The sequence below is a fragment of the Barbatula barbatula genome, assembly GCF_947034865.1.
Source record: "Barbatula barbatula genome assembly, chromosome: 17".
In the NCBI taxonomy this organism is placed as follows: domain Eukaryota; kingdom Metazoa; phylum Chordata; class Actinopteri; order Cypriniformes; family Nemacheilidae; genus Barbatula; species Barbatula barbatula.
Window position 1 is genome coordinate 17193384 of NC_136780.1, and position 26250 is coordinate 17219633.

The window sequence follows — 26250 nt, forward strand, 5'->3', positions numbered from 1 at the left end:
CTGAAATGGTTGAGCTGAGCTTCAAAAAGGAAACTAACTTAAGTGCAGCGTGCAAGAGAAAGTTCTAAGGAAGGTCACCATGTAAACAGACTGATATTTACTTCTGAGGGATTTAAGTTTTTTGTTCAAGTTTTTTAACTGAGGCACATGTGCTATTTGTCACCTTACGGTATTTCTCCACGAAACAAATATAGAAAATAAAATCTCTTGATTGAGATATTTAATCTTTCAATTTATATTAATGTTATTTCATAACAATATTAATGTGCTGCCGAAACGCAAAAATTAAAACATATCGTCCTGACGCAATGGTTGAAATATAAAGGCAGAACACTTAAAACCTTCTTTTGCTGGTGATGGTATAATGTGAAAATGTAAGAGTGCAAAATAGTCATATACATTTTATTGAGTGTTTTGAACATCACATTTGGAGTTTTACATTGACTGTACATCGACATTGAGATCCATTACAAACAAAATATCACAAATGAAAAGCATTCTGTTTTATGTCCAAATAAAATAATTCCCTGTACTAAAATTCTTTCACATCTTGACGCATTCAGTTGAACAGAAGTATAGCAGCCAGCGAGGAGACATACAAACATATTTATACACGCGTATTTCAACAGGCTGTTTCATTTCTGGACAGACAGAAATACATCTCTCATATAAACATTATACACTATGCAGTCAGGACACTGTATACACAATGATTTCCCCACTTTGGATTTATTACCGCTTAAATGTGTCTTTACAAGCCCTGGTTTTATTAACCGGTGAACAGATGTCCACTACACGATCCTTCCATCTTTCACACGGATGAGTGGAATAATCTCCATGCATCACTCTAATAACACACAACGCAATACAGAACTACATATAACGCTGCTGAGAAGGACAGAGAGAAAGACAAGACAAGTGTGAAAAACTCAAAGACAAAATATACATCTGAACCTTCAGTGCATTGTTGGGAATTATCTGCCATCAGTACATCAGACTAATCTACACTTCTTCTTAAAGTGTTTGCAACCCTTTTGACTTCCACAATAGGATATATGATTGAATGTTTTTATCCATCAGGGACTGATTGGATGGTAAACATGATCTCGATATGGAAGGTGGTTGCAGGGGACAGGTTGAACATTAACAGTAAGTTCGAGCCATAAGAGAAAGAGTGTTTGGTGATGTCAATTGTTTAAATGTCATCCTTCAGTTCAAAGTTTTAGTCCCTGCAAAGATACAATGGGTTCTTTGCAATGATACCGCGATACTAATAACTTAAGGTTGTGCTTTGCGAACCAAAAAATGGCTGTTGACCAAAGAACACATGACATTACCATAAGATTTATGATTTATCATACAAAAGTTTAATTCATTATTATTGTTCTGTTATTTTAGCTTATGCGCTGTATTTTTTCTTCAGGGTGTATCTTTGTAATGATTATTGTCATCTGTTACAGTTTGCTAAAAATATACATTCCTCTAAACATACACAGTCTTAAAAATAAAGGTGCTTAAAAGGTTCTTCACAGCGATGCCATAACCATTTTCGGTTCTATAAACACCCATCTCTTTCTTACTTTTTATAACCTGATGAACCTTTTCTCGCCACAAAGAACCTTTTGTGAAACAGATGTTAAATGTTCTTTATGGAACCGACAGGTTCTTCTATGGCATCGAAGAACCTTTTGAATCACATTTTTTTAAGAGCGCAGATACCTGCATAATATGACAGAATATTTACCTGAAAATCTTAAAAGTGTTTCAAGGGTTTGTTTTGTACACGATTGCACTTCATTGCCATGATCACACTGCTTTATTTCCAATCATAAAGAAACACCAAAAACATTGATAATCACAGTTTAAGCATAAATCCATTTGACGTCCCATGGTCCTATGAGAATCCATAAGCCACTACGATGAAATAATAGTATCGTGACAAACATATTGCACTTTAGAAGGAAAATAATCCTTAGAATACATAGAAAAAATAATTCAGCCACTGGCCCTCATTAGTTTTGCATAACTCCAAAGAAAAAGACTGAAAAGCATTAAAAAATCGTTTTCACTGAAAAGGTTTTAGTTCCAGTTGAAGGCATGCAAGTATATTTTTAACATCTCACGTCCTTGAACTAAGTTTTTCCTGGTTAAAATTGTGATATGTAGCAATTTCAAATGACCTTATACTGTACATGTTCCATCAGGTCAGTGTGCTCAAGAATCAGCATTTCTAGTAACATTCTTCTTCACATCTGACCTCGACTTTCACTGACCCAGATTTTGTTCTTAAAAATCTCTGAATACATTTTTACAGTGTTCACTAACATCGCTTCTTGCTTAAAATGGATACAATTACACTACTGTACTAATATACCACACAAAGAGCATAGAGCTGATGAGTATATATGAGATGATATTGGCACGTTCATTAATGATTGCTTAGACTTAGCTTAAAACACATTTTTACTCCACAAGCATGTTCTAATACAAACAAACCCTAGTTTTGTCGTGGTTTATTTTAGCTAAATGTGATCACGGTATGGATAAGAAACATGCCCTGCTCATATTTCACCCCAAAGTCCCAAAAACATAAGTCATTGTATCTTGCATAGAAACATAGTAGGACTGATAATGTGTGATGCCAAAAAACTTTTGAAACAAATTAAGCACATTTTTATCAACATAGTAAGGGCAAAGAAAACAATCGTATTTAGATTTGTAAAATGTGTAAGCCTATAAAGCTTGATGTGTTTGTTAGCAAAATGTAGAAATGATCAAAAATAGTTATGATCACACTTAAAGGAGTAGTTCACCTTCAAAATGAAAATTCTGTCTTCATTTACTCACCCTTTTGTCTTTTCAAAAAGACAATGTATGACTTTCTTTCTTCCTCAGAACACAAAAGAAGATATTTTGAAGAATGTTTATTAAGATCCCCCCATTCATTTGCATTGGTTACAATTTTGTGTTCTGCAGAAGAAATAAAGTCATACAGGCTTGAAAAGACAAAAGGGTGAGTAAATGATGGCAGAATGAAGTACTCATTTAAGAATATTAGGAAGTCATGAGTATTAAATTAGGCCGTTAAAAAAACTTTGCACCTTTACAAACCGAGCACACCCTTACAAAATATTTGTTTTTGTTGCTTTTGTTTATTATTCATTGAAGTGCCTGATTGATAAAAATTATTTTGTGTCTTTTCCCACCGGACTAAGTTTCTTATTTATGCTCATTTCTGTTGTTTCTCTAAATACATTGTGTTAAAATCTACAGCAGTGCAAGTATTTTGTCCCCAGGGGCAATGACGTTAAGTACATTTATTTATAGCTAGTGTGTTTGTTTAAAGGTCCAGCCAGCGTTGAATCTCCAGATAATATGAAGATCTGAATATCATCCCTTTTCTTTAAGTGAATATTTCTGTGAAGCTGCTTTGTAACCAAAATTATATATAAATAGAAAAAAACTCATAAACAAAAAAATCTGATAAAATTGAACCGAAAATGTTTTCAAAAACATATAATAAACAACATCAACATCTCTGTGACAGAAAGGACTAAAATTATGGATGTGAAGGGTGGATTTTCTATTTCTGGGTAATTATCAGGAAGTTTTGGGGATGAAGTATGACCCAGAGATGTTTACATGACATTTACCGGTAGCCATAGAGGAAATAAAAGGGAGACGCGTTTTTTGCAGATGCGTGGCTCCTCTGGGCTTTGGCTGGGTGTTGGGTGGTTTCTGGCTCAGTTCAGCCTGTGATGTCTTAAGTGAGAAATGAGCTCACACCAGCGTGGTGATGCCGCAGTTTCTGCCGGTCGCATGCAGATGTCTGTTCTGGACTGTGTGCTGGGGCCAGCGGGGCTTGTGTGGTGCGTGAGATCGCCGTCTGAAGAGACGCAGGCCGCGTGAGTTGACTGCTGGTGGATAGTGGCAGGACGGTGGAGGGTTCTGGGTAAACTGATGGGCGGAGGGCTGGGCAGTGTGGTGCAGGTTAAATGGGTGTGGCGTTTGGAAGATGAGGGTGGGGTGGCTGGGGTCTCGAGGAAGCGTTGGAGTACAGCCCACGAGCAAATCCTTGACCTGACTGTTGCTGAAAGGTGACCCGATGAGGAAGGAGGAGTTTGGAGCGCTGTGCGAGTCAGGAAATAGGTGATCCTGGGCGGGTGGTTGTCTCTCGTCCAGGGGAGGACTGCTAATGATGAAGTCCTGTGAGCAGAGAGTTAATGAAACATCAGCAAACAGGAACTCTTTCATTATTTGACCGTCTGTCTGAGAGGAATTTACTAAACTGTGTCATTAGCATGTAGTGGCTGTCTTCATTCTTTCACTGCCTACTAACTTTGTCTGAACAATGCACAGTAAAAGACACAATGCTGTTAGTGGGCACAATACATTCTTAGTGATTCCCACTCCAGAAGAGTGACTGGCTACTTCTTCCACTTCTTTGAATTATTTTTTACATTTATTTGTTTCAAATCATGGTTTTTCCACAATAATTTGTCATAAATGTGATCCGATCCTCATATAGGTTACAACATGAAACAAACAATGTGCTTAAGCTGATACCACACAAACTCCAATTCCTGTGGCATCAATGACTTCAAGCAAGCTCTTTTGGTAGCTCGGGATCAGACCATTCCTCCTCACAAAACTGCTTCATCTGAGACACATCTGTAGGACAGCTTTCTTAAAGATGGGGTTACACACACAGTTTCTGCCAATCAGTTTCTGACTTACCCGCATGCAGTTCATGTCCAGCACATTTTAGCACTGGGATCGCGCCATCTATCAGTTTCAAACAATCTTTAAATTAAGCGTTATATATCCACCGTTCCATGCCGTGAACAAACAAACTACTGACTTCTCTCACTATCGCGACGAGCTTCAGCAGCCAATCTTGATACAGTGCAGCCAATCTTGATGCTAGGCGGATCTTACTATCGCTCGTCGGTTGGTGTGTGGGCGGGCGGGCTATTTCTTTCGCCATGCCAAGCTTTTCCCAGAGAATTGCCCAATAAAAGGAATAAAGAGGGATCCAGACTTATTAAAAACTTTCCAAAACAAGTTAGAGTGCCGGGGGAGTGTATCAAGCACAGAAATACTATTGTGGCGAGCAGGGCGGGACGAGAGCTATGAGGGAAAGGTGCGAGGCCAGTGCCGTGAGTGATAATGAGTGTCAGCTGTGCGTGCACTGGTCTCGCATTTCTCACGGAGGAGCTCTGGAAGCATAAGAGAGGAGCAACAACAGGGAAGGGCGAGATAGGACCAGGCCTGGACTTTATGTTGTGTTTTAGTATGTTTGTATGGCATTTTAAGTTTGTTTGTTTGTTTATTTTATTAAAAGTTGTTTTTATGTTTGCCAGTTCCCGCCTCCTCTCTTCCTTTTATTGAACCTTGTAACAACTATGTTATACGTCCAACTCGTTTTTTTAACAAGTTGACCATGTCATGAGAAGCCGGCACGTTTAACAGTGTATAGAAGTCAGAAGGCATAACCTAGCGTGTTACCCCATCTTTAAATGAGTAGTTCACCTTCAAAATGAAAAATCTGTCATCATTAAAAAAATCCGGATATGACTTTCTTTCTTCTCTGCAGAACACAAAAGAAGATATTTTGACAAATGTTGTCAACAGCTCTCCATTAAATGTCTATAATCTATGCACACTTAAGTCACTTGCACTGCCGTTTATTATCTGTTCATAGCCACCTGTACATTATGTTCATAGTATATAGCCATCTGTATATATTGTTCATAGTACAAAAATGTTATGTCATATTTTCATAGAACATATATAGTATTTTCCTAATATTGTATTCTGTAGGCCTATTTATTCACTCTGTATATCCTGCACTTGCTAATTGCACTTCTGGTTAGACCTAAACTCCATTTCGTTACAATGTACTTGTATATGTGTAATGACAATAAAGTTGAATCTAATCTAATCTAAATTTATTTGCATTGGTTACAATCGAAGTGAATTAGGTGCTGTTACCAACATTTTTCAAAAAATCTTCTTTTGTGTTCTGCAGCAGGAAGAAAGTCATACAGGTTTGGAATGACAAGAGGGTGAGTAAAAGATGACAGAATTTTAATTTTGAAGGTGAACTACTCCTTTAAGGTCATTCCACAGCATCTGGATGGGGTTTAGGTCTGGGCCAGGCCAAAAGGCGCATTTTCATTATTCTGAAGCCAGTCTGGGGTGGATTTCCTTCGATGCTTAGGGTCATTGACCTGCCGCATCACCCCAACTTACTAAAATTCAGCTGGCACTATTTATTGTTAAACCTAATAACTGTATTCATTCTTCTCACATTGTAATTGCATTTAGTATTTAGATTAATGGGATTTCATGTGAACTAAATAACCCTGCTGTGTGAAAAAGTCTGTATAGGATTTGGACAGACATTTGCTGTAAACAACATAGTATGACTCAAACCCTTAGTATGAAACAATAAAACGATTAATTCTAGAACAGAAAAATGTTAAAAACTAAAACACAAGGATGCGAAGGAGAAACATTACCATAAAAATTCTGCAAAAAGTAAAGTCTCTGAAGTTTCATTGGATTAACTGCTTCAACTCTCAACTAGGCTTATTCCTTTGACAGAGGATAAATTGTTTGATTCCCAATGTCAGATATTTTGAATAGTTAAATGAGCAACAACACTGCAAACCATCCAACGTTTCAAACCATCCTGTCAACCTGAACAACACAGTCTCATTTCAGTCAGCATGGCTATCATGGCATTGTTAAGCATGAGGCACATGAAACTAAAGCCGATTCTCAGCAACATACCAGGCATGACCCGAGAACAAATATTGGGTTTCAAACAGAGGAACTTCACTCTGTGTCTGTTGAGAGTGAGGAACATCAGCATCACCATCACCGCCTAACAGACACAAGTGACAGCAGCCAACGTCAGATGGGCGGGGTGAGAAAATAACATGCTTGCGTCGATTTCTTGACCACCTGCATTTGCAGACAAATCTCAGAGAAAACAAGCATTCCATGCACACGTGTGAGCAGGCAGATGGGTTAGGTATTGATAAAGAATAAATCAACAAAAGGAATGCATCAGTTGACCGAACAGATGCACAGGACGGTGCAAAGAACTTGCATTGCATGTTATCAAATCCATTAACTGACATCCACCGCCTCCAACTTACTTCCATATTGCTGTCTAGAGATCCTGCACTGGTGCGGCACCCGCGCTCGCCTGCCCGAGACATGCAGCAGCAAAGATTAGAAATGTACTTCACACTCGATGTAAACACACTGCACACAGTGACTTAATGAATAGGAGTACACCTTTCAGTGTAAGTGTAAAAAAACCTTTTTTCATGGCTGGTTGCGTTACATTTTTTCAATTGGCTTAGTTGTGAATCTATAAATGCATTACTTCTGACAACCTTTCAACAGGTTTTCTTCAATTTACAGAGTGCAACAAGTCACTAGAAAAGTCCGAGCTGAAGAGATTCCAATTAAGTCCATTAAGTTCTCTGTGCTTTTATATGCTCACAGTGCTCAGAATCGTTCCTCGCTTGCTGTGTTTCCGACCTATTTCATGTTTGCTGTGCTCAGAACCGGGAATTCCACGGGAACGTTCATATTTGGTCACATCATGGTCTGAGCAGACGTACACACTTTTGCATGTCCAGGTGCTTCTTGCCGCTCGTGAAGGATTTGGATGTGCTCTTTTATATATCAATGACATTGATTAAAACTGCTCAAGATCATTTGCAATTTATAGATTTCACATATGATAATGAGGCGTACACACGTTTTCTGTGCATACGTTCTCAAAACGTTCGATCTTAACAAATAAAGGAAAAAAGTAAGCAAAGAGGTACGAGAGCTTGTACTTTATTTTGAACAATTCTGCCTTCACATGCTCTCGGAAATTTGTTAAGTTCTACTTCAACCTGGAGGTAACATCTGGCTTTAGTTAAAAGTATTTACTAGAATTAGAATTAGAACATTACAAGTATCTGGAGCACCGTTCCATAAATTATTTCCGGGTTGAAGTGGGAATTATCGAATTTCTGAGAGCAAGTGAACGCAGTATAAATCACAGATGAAGGGCTGTGGTGTATTCACATTAAAACACTAGCCTTGAGAACCTTATTGATTTTATCAAAGGTTACCAATCAATACAAATATTAAAGCCGAACAAATATGTATCAATACAACGTCATGAAGTAAAACCACTTGAAGAAGGAAAAGAACGGGTGGTTACTAAGGGTACGTAGTGATACACGAAAACGTTATGTAAATGCTGTTTTTTTTCTAATAAAGCACAGTTGTCGTCCAATCAGAATCAAGGACTGGAACTAACCATTTTATATTCGGTTTCTAAGCAACAACATAAACAAACATAAACTTCTGTGGCCCAAACGTCCGGTAAACATCTGGAAAAAATATGGAGCCCCTGCAGCTATAAAATACATAAATCAATTACATTAGCTAGAAAGTTAAAAGTATGTCTAGCCAGGATTATTTAGGGTTACCAGTAGACGAATGTACTTGGCTAAACTTAAATGCAACAAATTGTTTATTTAATATAATTAACATTTATTAAATAACAATTAGTTTAATTTGATTGTATCATATATTATATTATATAAATTGATTAAAATATAAATAGTTATATTATTAGCTACTAACCAGACGATACACAGACCTAAAGTAAACTTCGGGCCAGGCACGTGCATCCCATGAAAAAGTCTATTAAAGCGGCACTTCAATGCCTTGAAACGTATAATGTTAACGTTTACACTGTCTGGATCATCCCCCATCTAGTTCATTATGCGTCATTCATCATTTAGGACATAATAAATGTGCGAACAAGTGGCTGATATGAGGGGCCGCTTCCACAGTTCTCATAGTGAAGGGGGCGGGACTCTTTCGATTCTAAAGCGTATTTGATTGGACGAGAACATGACAGGAAGCTGAAGTGTAGCGTGATGTCATGGAATTTCTCGATTTTTGAATGCACGTGCAAGACTGTCAGTTTTGAACGGTTATATCTTCTAAATGGCAATTCTGTCAGCGCATAGAATCATATCAGCTTATTGACGTCCTTAAGGCAAACTCATTTTTGATAAAAGGAAAAAACTTTCATTTAGATTTCAATTGGGCTTTAAAGATTTTAAAGTTCCAAACGTAAATCCTAATGTTAATCTTATCATATCAGTTATATTGCACTGTTCGGGATAAGCAACCCACATCCTCCTATCTCTACCTGTTACTTTTATTTATCACTCTAAACAATCGGTCCAGAGGGATCTAAAAGAGCAGTCTTATTTCTGAATCCTTCCTGCCAAGTTTCTCTTGATAAGAAAGATATGATAAGAGAAAGAGGTTAAACCTGGTTAAACACATACAGACTTCACAAACACGTGAGCTTATCTAAAATTCAAGTTTACAACCACCAGCCAAATCTTCTACCAAATATGAACATTTATTTACTCACCCTCACGTCATTCCAAACCGTATGGCTTTCTTTTGTGGAACCCAAGAGATATTTGGAAGAATGTAACCAAACAACACTTGCCCCATTAACTCCTTTGACAAACCCAAACATTATTTTCCCAGTAAAAAATGAGCTTTTCATTCTGACCAGCTAATTTTACAGCTAAAACTCAGAAGTGAAGAATATTCTTGCCAACTGTAAAGATGAATGGCTGTTCTAAAACATCAATAATATCCTTCTACATAGGGAATCAAACAAAAATACAAAGCCTTAATTCAAAGGTGCTGTTGCTGGAAAAAAAATCTGATCATTGTGTCTGTCAGCACCTGACACTGGTATACATGAACTTACCTGCTTCAGAGAGGTCACGCAGTGAGCTACTGAGCGTGCTCCGCTTTAGCCCCTCCCCCATGGCATAAGTGTCATCCAGACTAGTGCGGCTCATGGTCCCATTTCCTGCCTCTTTCTTCAAGCCAGACATGCTCTGAGACATGCTGGGTCTGACCAGCCCCTTTTGCTTTTCCAGTTCAGCTAAACACATTCAAACACACACACCGTCAACAAACATGAGAAAATTAACAGATTTCCAGGCATATCTTGGTTTATCATAACAGTTTTCCACACTGTGTCTCTTTAAACTATAACACTGTGTCTACACCGGATGCAGCACAGTGCGATGGGATGCGACATGAGGCTTTATTAATTTTTTATTTATATAGTGCTTTTGAAAATTTTCATTGTTACAAAGCAGCTGTACAAGAAAACATTGACTATAAGCAAAAAATATAAGGTTATGCAACTCAAAACACAGGTAAAATATCAGACAGACTATAAATTCCTATATGCAGTGTTAATTAAATAAAACTATAAATTCTTGCAGCCCCCCGGCCAGTCAAACAGTGCAAAAGAGTATGCAAACGGTGGCGAGGAACCCAAAACTCCATTGGAGGAGAAAAAAACCTCAGAGGGAAACCAGGCCTAACCAGGGGATTCCAGTTTCCCTCTGGTAAAAGCTGCAGCCTCTGGACAAGCTCGACAGTGCTTGCACAACAGGGCAAAATAAAAAAAATTATTAGATTTAAGATTATCATTAATAATTTTGTAGTGTTGCCATGTCCTTTGTCCAGCTCTTTCATCACAGTATTTGTCAGGTCTGGGCAAGGACTGCGTCCTGCCTGCTCTGGTAACCTTGGTATACATTTCTTGATTTGGTTGAACATAGAAAACGATATTTGGATGAATGATTGTATCCAAACAGTTCTTGGACCCCATTGACTACCATACAGTAGTAGGAAAAATGACAATGGTTGTCAAAAGTGCTCCAGAACTGTTTGCTGTCCTACATTCTCCAAAATGTCTTCTTTTGTGTTCACCAGAACAAAAAAATATAAAGTAATTTTTTCTACTATGGGAGTCAATGGGGTTCGAGAACCGTTTGGTTACAAGCATTTGTCCAAATATCTTTCTCTGTGTTCATCAGAACAAAGAAATGTATACAGATTTGGAACAACACGAAGGCGAGTAAATGATGACAGAATTATGTAATGAAAATTGACGATGAAATAAAGGGAGGAAGAATAAAGGACTATTTACACTCTATCCGGTATTTCTCCATTTCCTGGACCTCAGCGATGGACTCTCGCAGGTCACTGATGAATTTCTTGCGGTCCTGAGAGTTGGGTGCGTTGAAATTGATCAGGACTTTAAAGTCAGCTCCTGGAATAGCTGAAGTGAGCCGGATACCATGGGGATAGACTGAGAAAATGAGAATACATTATTTACATGTTTGCATTTTGGCAACATGTATTGGGAAATTTTAGGAAACATCTACATCCAGGCAAACATTCATAACTACGCAACATGTGTCTCGTTTTTCGTATTTCGTTTATGTGGTTTATAATTGATTGGACGACAACGTGAAATGCAATATATAAACGTTTATAAACGTTACAAACTAGGAACTAGGAATGCATCCAAATGACAACATGGCCGTAGAATACACAATTCAGAAGAACGATTGAATCAGTTATCAATTCAAATTGATTCAGAACGAAACATATTTGGTGGTTATATTTCTTACATTGGTTTTCAAAGAGCATCACTTGCATCCCGTAAAGAGAGAAAGACTGTCTAAAACTGTACGTCACTGAGTTTTTCTTCTTCTGGAAGATCTTGGTAACCTGTCACAAAAAATCAAGATACAATAATCACGATACAAGTGGCCACGTCAACACAACTGCTGATGGCTTTCAAAAATATTTTAAAAAGCAGCTATAGTTCAGCCCAAATTTTTTTTAATTATTTACTCACCCTCATGTTGTTCAAACCCATGATGCCTTTCCTTGATCTTTTGAACCAAAGTACAGAGTTTTAAAAAAGTGGTGTTTTGAGGTTACAATGGGAGTAAATGGAAATCCTCTTTCCTCTTTTATAAATGAAATATAAATGAACTCCACCAACTAATGCTGTATATTTTGAGTGTTCTTAAGATGGGTTTGGTGAAAAGTTATTGAAAAAGCTTTTGTGTGCTTTTGAAGCTTGGTAAGATGATCCCCATTCACTCCCACTGTAACCGGAAAACCGGAAACAACAGTTTTTTTAAAAACAGCGGTTCCAATGGTCAAAGAAAGCTATATAGGGTCTGAACGACAAATGACTGAATATCGACAACATTTTTGGGTTTAGTATCTTTTTACCTTCGTTTTATATGTTTTATAAAATGAATTTAACTTTTTTTTTTTAAATATAGCAGTGTTTTAATAACTGACATATCTTCCTCTCATAATCTTTATTCAAAATCTGAAAATGTAATTCGCTGTGAAAGAGAAATTGTTCTCTGATGATTGCAATGGATTTAATTAAAGACAATTATGACTTTTGAGCCAATGAGTGCCAGTGAGTGAGAACTTTAGATCGGTTTCTGTTGAAGTGGTACAGATCATAATTCACATCGTGTGATGACAGCACATGAATGTTTGTTGGTTTGTTGACAACACAAAGTGCGTTTGTAATCTCTCACCACTAGGAGGTCATTAAACAGGAAGATTTCCCGCTGGTGCTGCCCAAGTTTTTGCAGCCTGTTTGGATCTGGAACTTCAAAGAGTCTGCAGTAACACACCAGCCTACGATGAGCCTGAGACAGCACCTGTACCACACACACACACACACAACTCATGTTTTCAGTCTGTGAAACAGCTGATGAAACAAATATAGTAAACTTTATAAATACTACGATGTCATTACATTAGATACAGAATATCAAACAAACGCTGTTAGAACTTTTTGTGTGAATTTTAACTAGTTGTATCTTGGCCAAATATTGTCCTATCCTATAACCTTCAATGGAAAGCTTTCAGCTTTCAGATGATGTATAAATCTCAATTTCGAAAAAACCTGACGACTGGTTTTGTGGTACAGGTTCACACATTTCTGTTTCTGGGCCGCTTTTTTTATACAATTTGGTGTATAAATGCAACTTTACAAGGACCATAATGGAAATAAGTTGTTGTAACCTTTTTGTGTTATCATTGACACGAGTGTGATGCAGATGTATTGCTACTTTATCTCTATTAAATCCAAATCCACACAAATATTATATTTTAAAAGTAAAACTTACACATCCAAGGCCATGGTGAAGTGATCCCATCTGTAAGTGGAGATGATATATATAAGTGTTCTAATGTTACCCCTTTCATATGTTGACTTTGTGACTTTGGCAAATTAAGGAAATCTTGAGAATACATAGAATTGGTCAATAGTGGAAATGTCAAAGACAAAATTGGTTACCTTGCAATAAGGTTCTATTGCCTATTATTATTTAATACATTATCTAACAATAATAAGCAATTTGTGTATAATGAACAATACATACAGTATATACATAATTTATTCATCTAATGTCAGTCAATATCTTTGTTCATTCATGTTTACAAATGTTAACAGTTATAGTGTTCAATTTTATGTATTAGTAAATGAACTATAGGATTACAAAAATGTACAAATGGATGCTAATTGTAAAGTTACCCAAAAGCAATGACAGCACCATTGTGAGAAAAATGGCGTGTGACTATATTGAACTTACTGTCTTCTTGCTCACAATGAGTTTCTCCACCTTCTGCACCTGAGACACATGGTCCTCATTGGTCTTAAGCTCTTTCTTTTGGATCCGTTCATAAATCCCAACCAGCATCTCACGAGGGATGTCCTCTCCATCATCAACCCCTGTAACACACACACATGACGCTTCGTTTCATTTTCAAAGGTACTTCATGTCTCATTATTTTCAATACATATAATAAATTGACATTTAACCGCTAAAATTATTGTGACGTAACACTGAGTCCTGTTGGAAAGAACTGAATGCAGCTCAATATAGAAGAAAAAAACCTCGTAGATTCTTGATGAAGTCCTCCAGCTTCATCTTGCGCTCCGGTTTGACGTTGGGGCTGTACATGTCTGTGTTGAGAAGGATGATGGCAAACGCCAGAATGAAAATGGTATCAGGGTTTCGAAACTGACGGACCACGTCAGAGTTACAGATGCAGTAGCGCTGGCTAGACAAGAACAAACACACAGGAGATTATGATGACCAAATAGTTGGTTTTTGTAGCTCATTTCATATTTGCAGTTGCTTAGATATAAAGCTTTATAGTGGTTACGAGCATAATTTTAAAAGTGAAAGTGTACCTAAAAGTTTAAACATTGGTACAACATTCAAAAAGAATACAACTAGAAACACGTGTGCAGTTATAGTGTAACAAGGGTGTCTGTTCTGTGATGGGTGGGCACCTAAACGCCTCGATTAGACGCTCCACCTTTTGCGCCTCCCCCTGAACCCGGATTTGAGCCTGGAATTTGCGCAGAGCTTCATCCAGCTCCATCCCTGAGAAATCCAGTTCATCCACGACACAGCTACAACAGACAAACGGAAGAGACTTTAGTAAAACCACTTTATTACTATTTGCAGTACAATCACAGTAAAATTTTTGTTATATGTGTAATAAGGGCGTCTTAAAATTAACGTCTTAATCAAAATGTCAGTTTTTGCCGTTTGTTAGGGGAATGTGAATTAAAGGGATAGTGCACCCAAAAATGTTAATTCTGTCATTATTTACTCACCCTCGGGTTGTTCTAAACCTGTAGGCTATACATTTATGTTCTGCTGAACACAAAGGAAGATATTTGGAAGAATGTCTGTAACCAAACAGATCTCACACCCCATACACTGCCATAGTAGGGAAAATAAATACTGTGGGAGTCTATTTTTCCAAATATGAAAGAAGCTCTTTTTTTGGGTGAACTATCCCTTTTACCTTACCACAGTTTTTGCAAAACAAAAACACAAAAAATGACTCACTCCAGGACATCCCTGTTGAATTGTTTCTGTCGGTTCCCAAGGAATTCACCAATCATCTGTCGACTCAAGCCTTTCCTCTGCAGCAGAAAATGGGCCACGCCCACAGGCGTGTCTGGAACAAAGCTTCTCTCTGTCAGGTACTGTATGCCCTTCTCTGGCTTTCTGAAAGGGATTGTCAGTTAAGGTTATCTGCTTACCCTACCAGAAACACAAAACTGTACCAGTGCGACATCACAGTGAATAGTCCAAATCTAAAGGTGATGGAAAACATTTAAAAGAAAGAGGTACCACCTCTTTTTAATGTATGGTGTGTGTATATAATATTACTACAATAAATTAACTTTCTTATTAAAATATACTTCATTCAACCTAAGGCCATTTTATATTCAATTGAGAAAAAAATAAAATGTGAAGAATTGCCTTTTCACACAAATGTATTTCTAACAAGTCTTAAACTTTACCCTCAGAAAATCTGCCATTTGCACTTTCATCGATTACTAATATGTTGAATGTTCAAATTGTGTCAACCAGCCCACAATAAACAGTGTGATCACACTGAAGGGGCTCATTTCGCGATAACAGCTGGCTGCTTGTACATTATCACTCTTCACATGAGAAAAAACTGGACATGAAATGTGAATTAAATATTTGAAAAGCTAATTTTTACCGAATGCAGCCCTTCTGCGAAGAAAAGCCCTTTACTTTCAGTTTTAAGGTAAGAAATGACGTTGAAATGTCTCGAACAGGCAATTTGGTTTAATCATTTATAAATATAAAGTCATATACAGTGTGCTATTAAAATAAATATTTATATTTAATTCTTGAGTAATATTAAACTGTACCTTTCAAAATGATTTGCAGCAACCGGTTTACCGTGCGTTATTTGTTTTGAGCGGTTGTTATCTGGGAATACCGAACCTACAAATGTCGCGACTGGCCAATCAGATGCAGAATAACAAAATTCCTTTGGGAGAAAGCAGAAGCCATCTCATCAAAGTCAGGTCTCAAGTTTGTAACTAAGGGAGCACAAAAAATATTCATGGGGACATGGAAGTTTTGCGAAGGAATGCAATGTTTTTGGGAAGAGCAGAAGATTTAAAATATTTTCGCTCCCTTTCATAATTTATCAGCCACCCTTTGTCCGTTTAAGTGGCATAGTACCTCGTTACATCTGGGTTGACAGTATGACTATGTGAGATAACATTGTAGATAAAGAAAGACTTCTATGTCAAAATTATAGTAACTGTTGAGTTTTAATACAAACGCAGGCCCGTAGCCAGAGGGGTTCGCTCTTCACTGTCAAAGGTCAAGAATTTAAGTCAATATTTTGTGAATTTGTGTAATGAAAATTTGTCCTTTTAAATAACAACTGCCAATAATTAGGACCATGGGGGTCGAAAGAGCAGAAAACGTGTGTACAAAAAACGACACTACTTCATCAGTAAAAAAAACATGTGTGCAAAAGACGACACTACTTCATCAGTAGCTCTAGTGGTGCAGTAATATTAGTTTTGACGCTATCAACCAGGTTTGAACATACGGGAAGATTTTAGTTTTTATTTTGGCCATGTTTTTCAACTCATGATCTCACAGCATGCCATTGTCAACTTTAGCCACGTCTGAATTCAACACATGCGCAATACAAATTAATATGAGCACTTTTCCATTTTTTGTATGGAGAGTGTGGCATTCACATAAACAGTGGAGTTAGAGCATACAAGTATTTTAACCTCATAATTAAACAATAAATTTGGGGGGAAACAACAAAAAATTTCCACCTTTTTGAGAAAAAGAACGACCCCTTCAACAAGCATGGCTACGGCCCTGAAATGCTGTTAATATGAGAGGATCCGCACGCTGCCAGTGTCTCGGTGTGACAGCTCTGTCTGTACATGTCTTCATTGAACACTGTATTGCACACTTGAGCATGCATGGATTTTGCTGATAAAATGTCATTTTAATTTGCATCTTCTGAAAAAATAACAGACATTCGTGTTTTTTTCCAGCGTGGTCATTTCACAAAAAAATAACTAGGTTTTTAGACCTTATGGGAGGTCCCTTCATGCTTATATGAGGTCCGCGACCTCACCATACCCCCGCAATTCGAACACTGAATATGTTGTTAATAACACATTGACCTGTTTATTGTTAATGGATTATATGGCAAGTGGATTATAATAAAGTACATTTTCTAAAGTGCCCCACATAAGTAAAATTCCAATCATTTACCTCTAACTGGGCTTTTAGGCATACACAAATTTTAACTTTATGGCAATATTATGTTAACACAGTCCAAATCGAGCATTAAATCTCACTAATTCTTGCATATTTTAGGATGAAAATGAAAAATGTATTATGATGACACAAAACATTTATCATATTTGTACACATGATTTAGCTGAAGTTAAGATTTTTTTACTAGACAAATAAACTACATTTCTGTTTGTTCCTTGCCAAATTATTTTTGTACTGTATGCCTTTAGAACTCCAACTCATGATACTTATGCAGCCTTGCTGTTTTGGTTCATGTTTACTGCCATTGTATGGACAAGAGTAAGGAGTCAAATAGCTTTAAAACAACAAGGGCAAATACAAATGTAAAATGTTGGGCATTTGAAGTCATTTAAACAAAAAAAATCTGCCAAATAGCACTCAGACCCGAACATTTTATAGCATGTCCTTCTGTTGATAAAGTGCGTGTAGAAAAATAACTGAAATACATACCTATTAAAAAGGCTGAGCCCAATGCGGTATTGTCTCTTGCGAGTGATGTCGCTGCTGAATGCTGGAGAGTCCCAGCTGTTTCGAGTGTCTTTGTGGTATGTCTGTTTGTTCAGACTCTGTTCTCTCAGACTGTCTCTGGACGAGTTTATTGTGTCATTAGAGTTCGAGTTGCTGTTGATACTGTCATTGTCCCCATCAGAGAAGTCTGATTCTGACTTGATCTGCCGGCCGCCATTGGTGGCCAAGTGGCTCTCCAGCTGCCGATGTCTGAGGGGGTCCTCATCTCGAGAATGTTCATGTGCGATGCTCTTGGGAGTGGCCCGTGGTTCTGCTGCGGTCTGTTCCCCAATATCCTGATGCTTAACCGAGCTGCATTCAGAACGATCGCTCGCTTCCGCTGAACTATCGCTGGGTGGCTCGATGGTCAGCAGCGGTAAGTGGTCCATGCAGAGCTGCGGTTCCTGGCTTCTGAGTGATGCAGTACTCTTGGAGCTAGTCTCAGCGTCCAGCTTGTCGTCTTCGTAGGATCGATGCTCTACAGAGGTCTGAACAGGTGGAGAGATCTCATCTTCATCGATGAAGAGCGTCACATTGCAGATCTCATTCAACTTATGTTCATCAGAGTGTGGGAGCTCATCGTCCTCCAGACCAACTGCCCGTTTAGGCTGGATCTCCCCTTCATGCAGACTACGGCAGTTCAGTGCATCATCAATGGAGTCCGCCAATGACTTCACCTGCCTTGAAAATGTGTCCTCTAGCTGTGTGATTGTCTCCGTTAAATCGCTTCGACATTCCGGCACTTCCAAAATCGCAGGAATCTTCTCTCCAGTTTGCAACATGGATCCTAAATGGCTTGTCTCATCCATGAGAGACATTTGCCTTCCTTCGAAAAAGGAGCTGTGGGCCTTCTCGTGTCCATCAAAAGATAACTGCATCCTCATGTTGGACAAAAGCATCCTGCGGGACATGCGATTCTCTGACATGGAACTCCTGAGACGTTCAAAGTTCTTGTTCATTTGATATTGGCGGAAAGCTGTCTGTATCGTGCGAGCAGCGTGGCGGGTTATGAAACGGCCTCCATATTTCCGCTCAAGCATTTCCACCTTAGAGAACCAGGATATACACAATTATGGGTAACATAACAACCCCACCATGGACTCATTAGGGAGTACATCAGTGATAACAATGAACGTTTTAGAATATAACAAATATTCATTTTGATACATATGATTGAGATGATAATTTACAAACGGGAATAAAAGTCAGTTTGATCTTTAAAATTGTACCTTCTTGTCCTGAAGATCTGTGGAGAGCTCATAGCTTTCAGAGAGAGACCGTGAGCGTTTGATGGCCTCCTCCTCTGCCTGTTTGCGAAGGATCGATTGGGAGTGTTGTAGTTTGGGCCGCTGAGGGCGTTGTGATGTTAGCTGGATGCCTTGGACGTACACCAAGTTGTCAAACTGGTCCGGACTCAGGGACGAACTGTGTGACATGGGGCCTCGGCCACATCCTGCGCTGCTGTCCAAGGCGGGACCAGGTTCACTGCTTTGAACGTCCCCCTCCACACTGGACAAAAGAGCAAAATATTGATGCCATATTTGGACGACACAGTTGTGTTTAGAATCCTTATACAGGTTATGCCTTGTTAAAATGTACACAATAATTCAATCAGATCCTCTAGTTTGATCGGCATCTGACTAACACAGTGTCCACACTGGACGCGACCTGCATGACACTGCACGATCACCGGCTTATTCTTAATGGGTTTGTTATGTTCTGCTGCATCCAGTGTGGACAAACCTTTAAATTATAATGGGTTCCAATGAGTTCTATTGTCTTATGTTCAGTCACGCTGCGCCACATTCGGTGTAGACACGGTGTAAGAGAGATGCAAGGGGAGACACAGAAAACACTAGTTGTGGGAAAAACAACTGCTCCACAAACATACAAACCTGAACTTACGGAAGCTTTAACTTAATGAGGTGTTGATTTCAAATGAATTTGTACAATGTAAATCATAAAAAAGTACAATTAGTAGATAGAAGAATGAAGCCCCCCTCCTAACTCCACCACCAAACCAAATGTCACTGAGGTTCAGAAGTTTTCCTTGCATATAAAAACTACAGATAGATGGATATAATGCGTATTTGGCGTGCTGTCCTGGGGAGAGGGCTCCGAGCTCGGTGGTTCCTCGGAGCGCCCGCCCCTTGTCTCGGGAGAGGGCCATGGGTCCGGTGTGTGCCCGGACTCAGGTCGTTCCCCCCCTGCTATATTGTGGTAAAGCTAGGCTACTGGTGAGACATTGGGGTGGGGGAGGGATGCTGCGAAAATGTATAGAGAATGAGGGTAAGGCGTCTTGTGTGTTTATAGGGGTTTTTCTCCCGAGCTAGAAAGATGATTGGTGAGATAGGACGCCAGCCGGGTAATTATCTGATTGTGAGATTGATCATGGAAAGCCAGCCGGGTTAGTTATCTGCACATGCTCCTCCCGACCTTTGTTAATGAAACATCATTAAAAGCAGAACATACTAAAAATAAAGATTTTTGTCACTTCAAAAATAGTAAAACAGTTACGAATTGCAATGAGATTGGGCTTAAGATGTTTGTTAATGTCTGTGTCCCAATTGACAACATTGAAGGCTTGATTATTTGGCATCTTTGAGAATTATTTTGCAAATCTCTGTGGTTTGGTATGCCACCCTTCAAACTGAATTAAACTATCAAAATGTAAAAATAATGTTAGTATAATGCACACACAGTATGGGCACAAGTACACAAGATAAAACAGAAAAATGAGCTACTTCTGACAACAGACCTGAATAAACGTCTCAAAAATAAAGAAAGTATATTTACAATAGCAATGCAATGGCCGGGTACAGTTAGATTATCTAATTAAGCTCTTGAATGTATAGTGCCCTAAAAATGAAAATAAATTCAACCATAAACCATAAGTTTGCATGTTCGTAAATAACATACCATAAACATCTATTCCAGCATATACTAAGCTTACAAAACCTAGATACAAAATACTTTTACACCAATTTGTGAGCCGATATGTATATAATATTTTCTTAGTCAGAGACATTACTCACTCATGCTTACTCTTTACAGCGTTTGCGTGAGACAGCTGTCTCACTAAGAAGTCCCGTTTCTTCAGCTTATCTGCCATTAAGAGTCAAAGTGCAATGCAGATTCCCACACATGGCCAAAGTCTCAGATGATAAAACCAATGATTTACAAACAACTCAATTATGCTCGCTTATTGCCACAAACTTGCCTGGATGTCGATTGTATTACTAAACTGCCTTTAATAACTCTTCATAACACGAAGCCATGACTCTAGTCAGAGGTCTATGCTCTACTTAAGACTTGAACAAACAGGACGTTTCAATGTGACCTGGAATGTAAACCAACCACACCTTTATGCAACTAATAAAAATTCTGTTGATTTATGTAATATTATAATACAGAATATTACTGTAGGCTGTTGTAACTCATTCAAATGTCATTAGCAGAAATTACTTTGTAAATGCATGTAACACAATCTTAACAATGTGCCAAAAATGCAGTATGCGATAGAACAGGGGTCGGCAACCTTTTTCACCAAAAGAGCCATTTTGAGCCGTCTGCCACTAAATAAATGTCTGGATACGCAAAATATATGTAACCTTTAAATAACTATAACACATGTTTTGCATGTAAGGTAGCAGTTACCCAGTTACCCAGTTGCACCACTAGGCGGCTATATAGATTTTCATTGTATTTAGATGTTTTTGTACCTGGCTATAAGTGGGAGGGTTGTAATATAAGAGTAGCGTGCATTTATTTCATCTATTCGAATTAAATATCTGAAAAAGCAACTAGATTTACCCAGTCAGGGTGTATGGGTGGGTAAATGTGTATGCTTTGTCAGATATTTTTTGAAAAAATCAGGACAGAAGTGGTCAAAAGTGGACAAAATAGCAGGTGTAAAGGGGTATGTGCCTTTTTCTTTTTCAACCGAAACGCATCTTAACCACGCTTAAACAGGGCCTTATAAAGACTGTAGTGAGCCACAGCAGGGGAGCAGAAGAGCCACATGCAGCTCGAAAGCCACGGGTTGCTGACCCCTGCCATAGAAGAACCATTTGTGGTTCCCTAAAGAACCCTTCAGTCATAAAATACTTTTAAATACTTTATTACCTTTTACTAGAACCTTTTCCCAATAACATTTTTGTGCAACCCAAGGGTTCTGTATATGTGTAAGGTTCTTTGTTGAACCATACAGAACAAAAAAGAGTGTACCACATACTGTATGCTTTTGCATGTCCGTCATGATTCTAATACCTAATCCGTTTAAAGATTCATTTATGTTCATCATTTAACACAGTTTTCAGTATCCTGTAAAAACGTTTTATTGGTGTCGAAGATCTAAAATTGCATCACTGTTTGGTACAGTCAAACTAAATACCCCACACTGATACTGACAGCTAATACAACCTATATCAAATTCAGAAATGTTCTTAGTTCCTGACTATAATGTCAGCATATTAAAAAGATATCAGTGACACCAAGACTACTCAATGTCCGCCACACAACAAACACGATACAGTGAAATTCACACTTATTGCATAATATCTCTAGAGATGCATCTCGTCCACCATCTGTCCTGGCAAACGATGACGCGCTGCTCTCACACGGGTGGTTAAACAAACATGCCAGCACACAGTTCACTAACCAAACTGTAAACACAATATACCTTTTCTCATTAATAAACAAATAATTATGCTATGCACAGTTAAAGAAACTGTAGATTAACAGCAGATGGGGTTTAATATGCAAAATCTGTTGTGCAAAAACAAAAGAGCACATGACCGCCATCATGTTTCACAACATAAAATATGAGATAACTAGTGGTTTGAAAAGCATATGTGCGTTGAAAGTGAGTGACTTGCACTTCTCGAATAAAGTCGTTTCCCCATCATAAGTCACTCTAACTGGGAACAGCTGTTGTGTGATTGAAAGCAAAAACGATAACACATCATTTCCTCATCCGGTCCTTCATTACAGACCCACTGCCTGCGACCCAATACAGCATGCCAACTGCACTGCAAGAGCTGTAGGTTTCAATTTAAAACTCAACTTTTTGAACGTCTGCAGGTATATACATAAAATGTTGTACTTTTGGGGTACATAATTAACACGCTTAACCTTTAGGTTCTGAATTTACAATGCAGAAAAAGACTGCATCTGCATCCTCATCCCCATGTAATCTGTGCAGTGTATCTGTGTAAAAATGCTGAAAGTTATAGTTCCTTCAACACTTCTGTCATCATTCGCTCTTGCTCTTCCATTGAATTTAACATTTCCTTGTTCATTTTTACCTGTGCTATTTAGGAGTTCAATATTATACTATTATTTGGAAATTATATCAAGTTTTTTACAACAAATTGTTACTTAAATTAGGAAATGATAACAAGTGGGTGTTGCAAGTGTTTAACTGGTAGCGTAAATTTAACTCAATCTCAACTTTAATCCAAATATTCAAAGCATGTTCTCTGTGAGTCACTGCTGAGCCCAGGAAAACACTGAATACCATCACAGGAATGTATAGTAAGAGAGTCATTTTAAGGGAGGTTTGTGCAGGAGAAGTGGACATCTGTCAGACCATCCTTATGGAGTCTGTGACAAATGAAGCCTGTGTGTGTGCATGTATTTGTGTGCATGCGTGCGTGTGTGTGTGTGTTTGGGGAGTGTTGTGAAGTTCCAACATTCCAGTTGACTAGATGGATGAGAACGGGGGAACATCTATAGGAGTTTGGGGAGACCAGCATGTTAATGTAGAGCAGACTTCAGCCCTGTGTGTTTGTCAGTGGTGTGAATGAACCACAGCAAAAACAAGATAACCGACATTTTCTGAAGGCTGCATTCATTATCTTTAGTGGCATCCACTAAAAGTCACCATAACACGGTAAAAACTTTTCAGAAAAGTGAGAAGAAATTATTTGTTAGATGCCGCCATTTGCTCTTGAACTTTTGAAATGTTTAAAGTCACCATGAAACGGAAGTTGAGATCGACTTTTTTTCTGTATCGTGACGTATATCCGAGTGAACAGGTTCTGAAAATTGAAAAAATGGTTTGTTGTAAATTGGGCCTGCAGGGGAGGGCTAAAGTTGCCTGGCCATTGGACAGTGAGTATTAGTTTCACATATTACAAATTATCTGTTGGATTAACATGAAAAAATGATTTACATCGGTTGCACATGATAAAGTTATGGTTACTCAGCACAATTTCATTTTGTTCAAGTTGCCAAATTTATGTTTGTTAAACAAACATGATTTTTATATGTTAACGTTTCATATTTTCATTTAGTGTTCTACATCTCTAACAAGATAAGAAGTTAACCAAGCTTAACAGAAATTCATATTCATTGTAACCACCCACTACCTAAGCAAAGGTAATGCTTTCTAAATAATGGTAACTGCAAAACTTAAAACGATAACAAACTCATCTAAATCTCAAAGATAAATGTAGAATGAACCTGCCAGATGCAGAAATGTAAACGTTATCATTGACAACCAATGAATCTTATCAACATTGCACCCATCAAAATACTGCTATAGTAATGTCCAGTGAGTGCTAACTAAATGTCTGTTGGCACAGGAAATGATGCGCTTGTTATGTGCCCTCCAGCACAGGAAACATCTGTTCCTGCTGATCTTTCTCTGTGTTATTCTCTTATCAAACTCAGCTGTGTTGAAATGTAACATAGTACACAATACTGAAATAATAAAACAACTGGCACTCAAAGAGGTAGTCTACTGATTCACCCCCTTTGGTCAAAAGCACGTTTTGGTGTTTTGTCCAAATGATTCATTTTAAACCCTTGAGTATTTTCTCCATAAAACCACAGTTTACATTTTCATAAAACAGTGCCCCGGTTTTCAATGTCATAAACCTGTAACCAATCACATCGACACATTTGATCGCGTGGATCAGCAGTTCAAGCCATAGATGTGTAGGGATGGCACACAACTGCACTGCTGTTTCAACTCTGCTTTAATGCGAGCATGCGCTGCTTACATATGCACTGCAAATGCTCTAACCTGTTAACATCAGTGACAGAAAACATCTGCGTTGCTATCACGCAACTCGAGGATGCATTGAGAAACCGGCTACTGCTGCATGTGGCAGCCCTGTAAGTATACATCTATGGCCCTTGCTGGTGCGAAAGAGTGCACACATGCTAAAAAGAACTTTTACAGATGCTATTTTGGTGCTCAATGATGAGTATTAAGTGATAAAATGACGGGACTTAAATACATTCAGAACAGTCCATTACATTTATGCTTTTGGCATTCCAGCTTAAAGTGCTTTAAGAGCTATACATTCGATCATCAGCATGTGTTCCCCAAGAATCAAACCCATGACCTTTGTGCTGCAAACTCAATACTCTTTCAATAGAGCTCCAGGAATACTAGACAAAAACAGCTTGAAAAGAAAAGTACAGAATTTCCCAAAACAACACTGAATATTTAAAGCTCTCTCTCTCTCTCTGAGAACCCTAAATTATGACATGTGGATAAGTGTTATAACTAGGAAACACTGACTGTCACATGCTCTCCTTCCTAGACAGTTAAAAATACACCTTCATTAATGTGATCATCTAACAAATATAGACAATAATCCAGCCGGCACTGAAGACAGAAAGGAATAAAATCTGCTCCAAAGGTCATCAGCATGCAATGAGCTCAAATAGAAATACAACAAACATCATATATTCAAGACCAATGATGAAGGTCATTTTAACCAAAGGGCCATATTAGGAACATCACGTTTGGTGTTTTTCCTCTCAGACGTACTCTCAGCAAAGCGAAAAAAGCATCTTTATTTCCATTCCATGCATTTGAAATAAATCGACAAGCTACTGTGAAGCCTTGCTTTGAGATGTGGGTAATAGTCCGGTCTTACCAGCTGTCCCGCTCCAGCTCAAGTAGAGACTGTGTTTTTTCAGAGTTACACTGTAAACACCACATATCTGCTGAAAAGCCTGTGTCCACAAGTCAACCATCGCTAGATCCAAACACTCCACAGTTCTGAGAAGAACACAGTGACAACAGTACAGACTCCATAACTGCTGTCACAGGCACGACTCTGACTGTGAGGGGGCGGAGTCTGTGTGTCGTATCCACAGATCTGATGCAGATCGATGAAACACAATCTCCTTACATGTCACAAAGAGTAGAGCCGTAGAGTGAACATGGTTCGGCAGAGGAATGCGAGTGGGGAAAGAGGAAGCACCTATTTATAGAGCCCTTTTTGGGTGGGAGGGGGGTCGGGGTGGCTTTAGCACTCACGTTCATTTTCTCAGAGAGGATCTGAAATTAGATCAGTATGATGTCTCATTTACCTTACGTCTTAAGGGATAGTTCATCCAAAAAAAAACAATTCTTCTGTGGAACAGAAGATATTTCAAGAAATGACCAGAGGGTGTGTAAATGATGGACTATCCCTCTACTCTGGTTGTATTTCAACTTTCAACTGTTTAGTTGAGCACTGCATTGGCAAAGCAAAGGAAACACAAATACTCATAAAACAATCTGTAGACTGAATGGATAATATAAGCATCTATCAAATGCTTACATGTAATACACTGACAAGATCCTTATTGGTAGTATATACACAGTAGTAACCATGCAGGGAAAATATATTAA

At 38.4% G+C, this 26250-nt stretch overlaps 1 protein-coding gene across 2 annotated transcripts; it reads right to left on the bottom strand.

Moving 5' to 3' along the window:
- Positions 1–389: 389 nt before the first annotated feature.
- On the bottom strand, positions 390–25715 carry LOC306906833 (IQ motif and SEC7 domain-containing protein 1-like). Of its 2 annotated transcripts, none has more exons than XM_079478514.1 (13): positions 25508–25715; positions 18842–19121; positions 17556–18658; positions 14832–14993; positions 14264–14386; positions 13862–14028; positions 13557–13696; positions 13092–13121; positions 12495–12620; positions 11556–11655; positions 11069–11230; positions 9827–10006; positions 390–4206 (listed from the first exon to the last, which is right to left on the bottom strand). In XM_079478514.1, exons 1-13 carry the CDS (start codon positions 25570–25572, stop codon positions 4193–4195), a joined length of 2652 nt encoding a protein of 883 aa, XP_079334640.1. In that variant the 5' UTR covers positions 25573–25715; the 3' UTR covers positions 390–4192. The 2 variants fall into 2 exon arrangements, with proteins under 2 accessions (XP_079334640.1, XP_079334639.1); XM_079478513.1 differs by lacking the exon at positions 25508–25715 and adding an exon at positions 20648–20930.
- Positions 25716–26250: the final 535 nt, after the last annotated feature.

Bases quoted from the DNA above. Each gene is read 5' to 3' on its own strand.
- LOC306906833 (XM_079478513.1), bottom strand. From the start codon at position 20,724: ATGGCAGATAAGCTGAAGAAACGGGACTTCTTAGTGAGACAGCTGTCT. The intron at 19,122-20,647 runs GTGAGTAATGTC...TCTTTTGTCCAG, and splicing joins GCTGTAAAGAGTAAGCATGA to TGTGGAGGGGGACGTTCAAA. The intron at 12,621-13,091 runs GTAAGTTTTACT...TGTGTGGTACAG, and splicing joins TTCACCATGGCCTTGGATGT to GTGCTGTCTCAGGCTCATCG.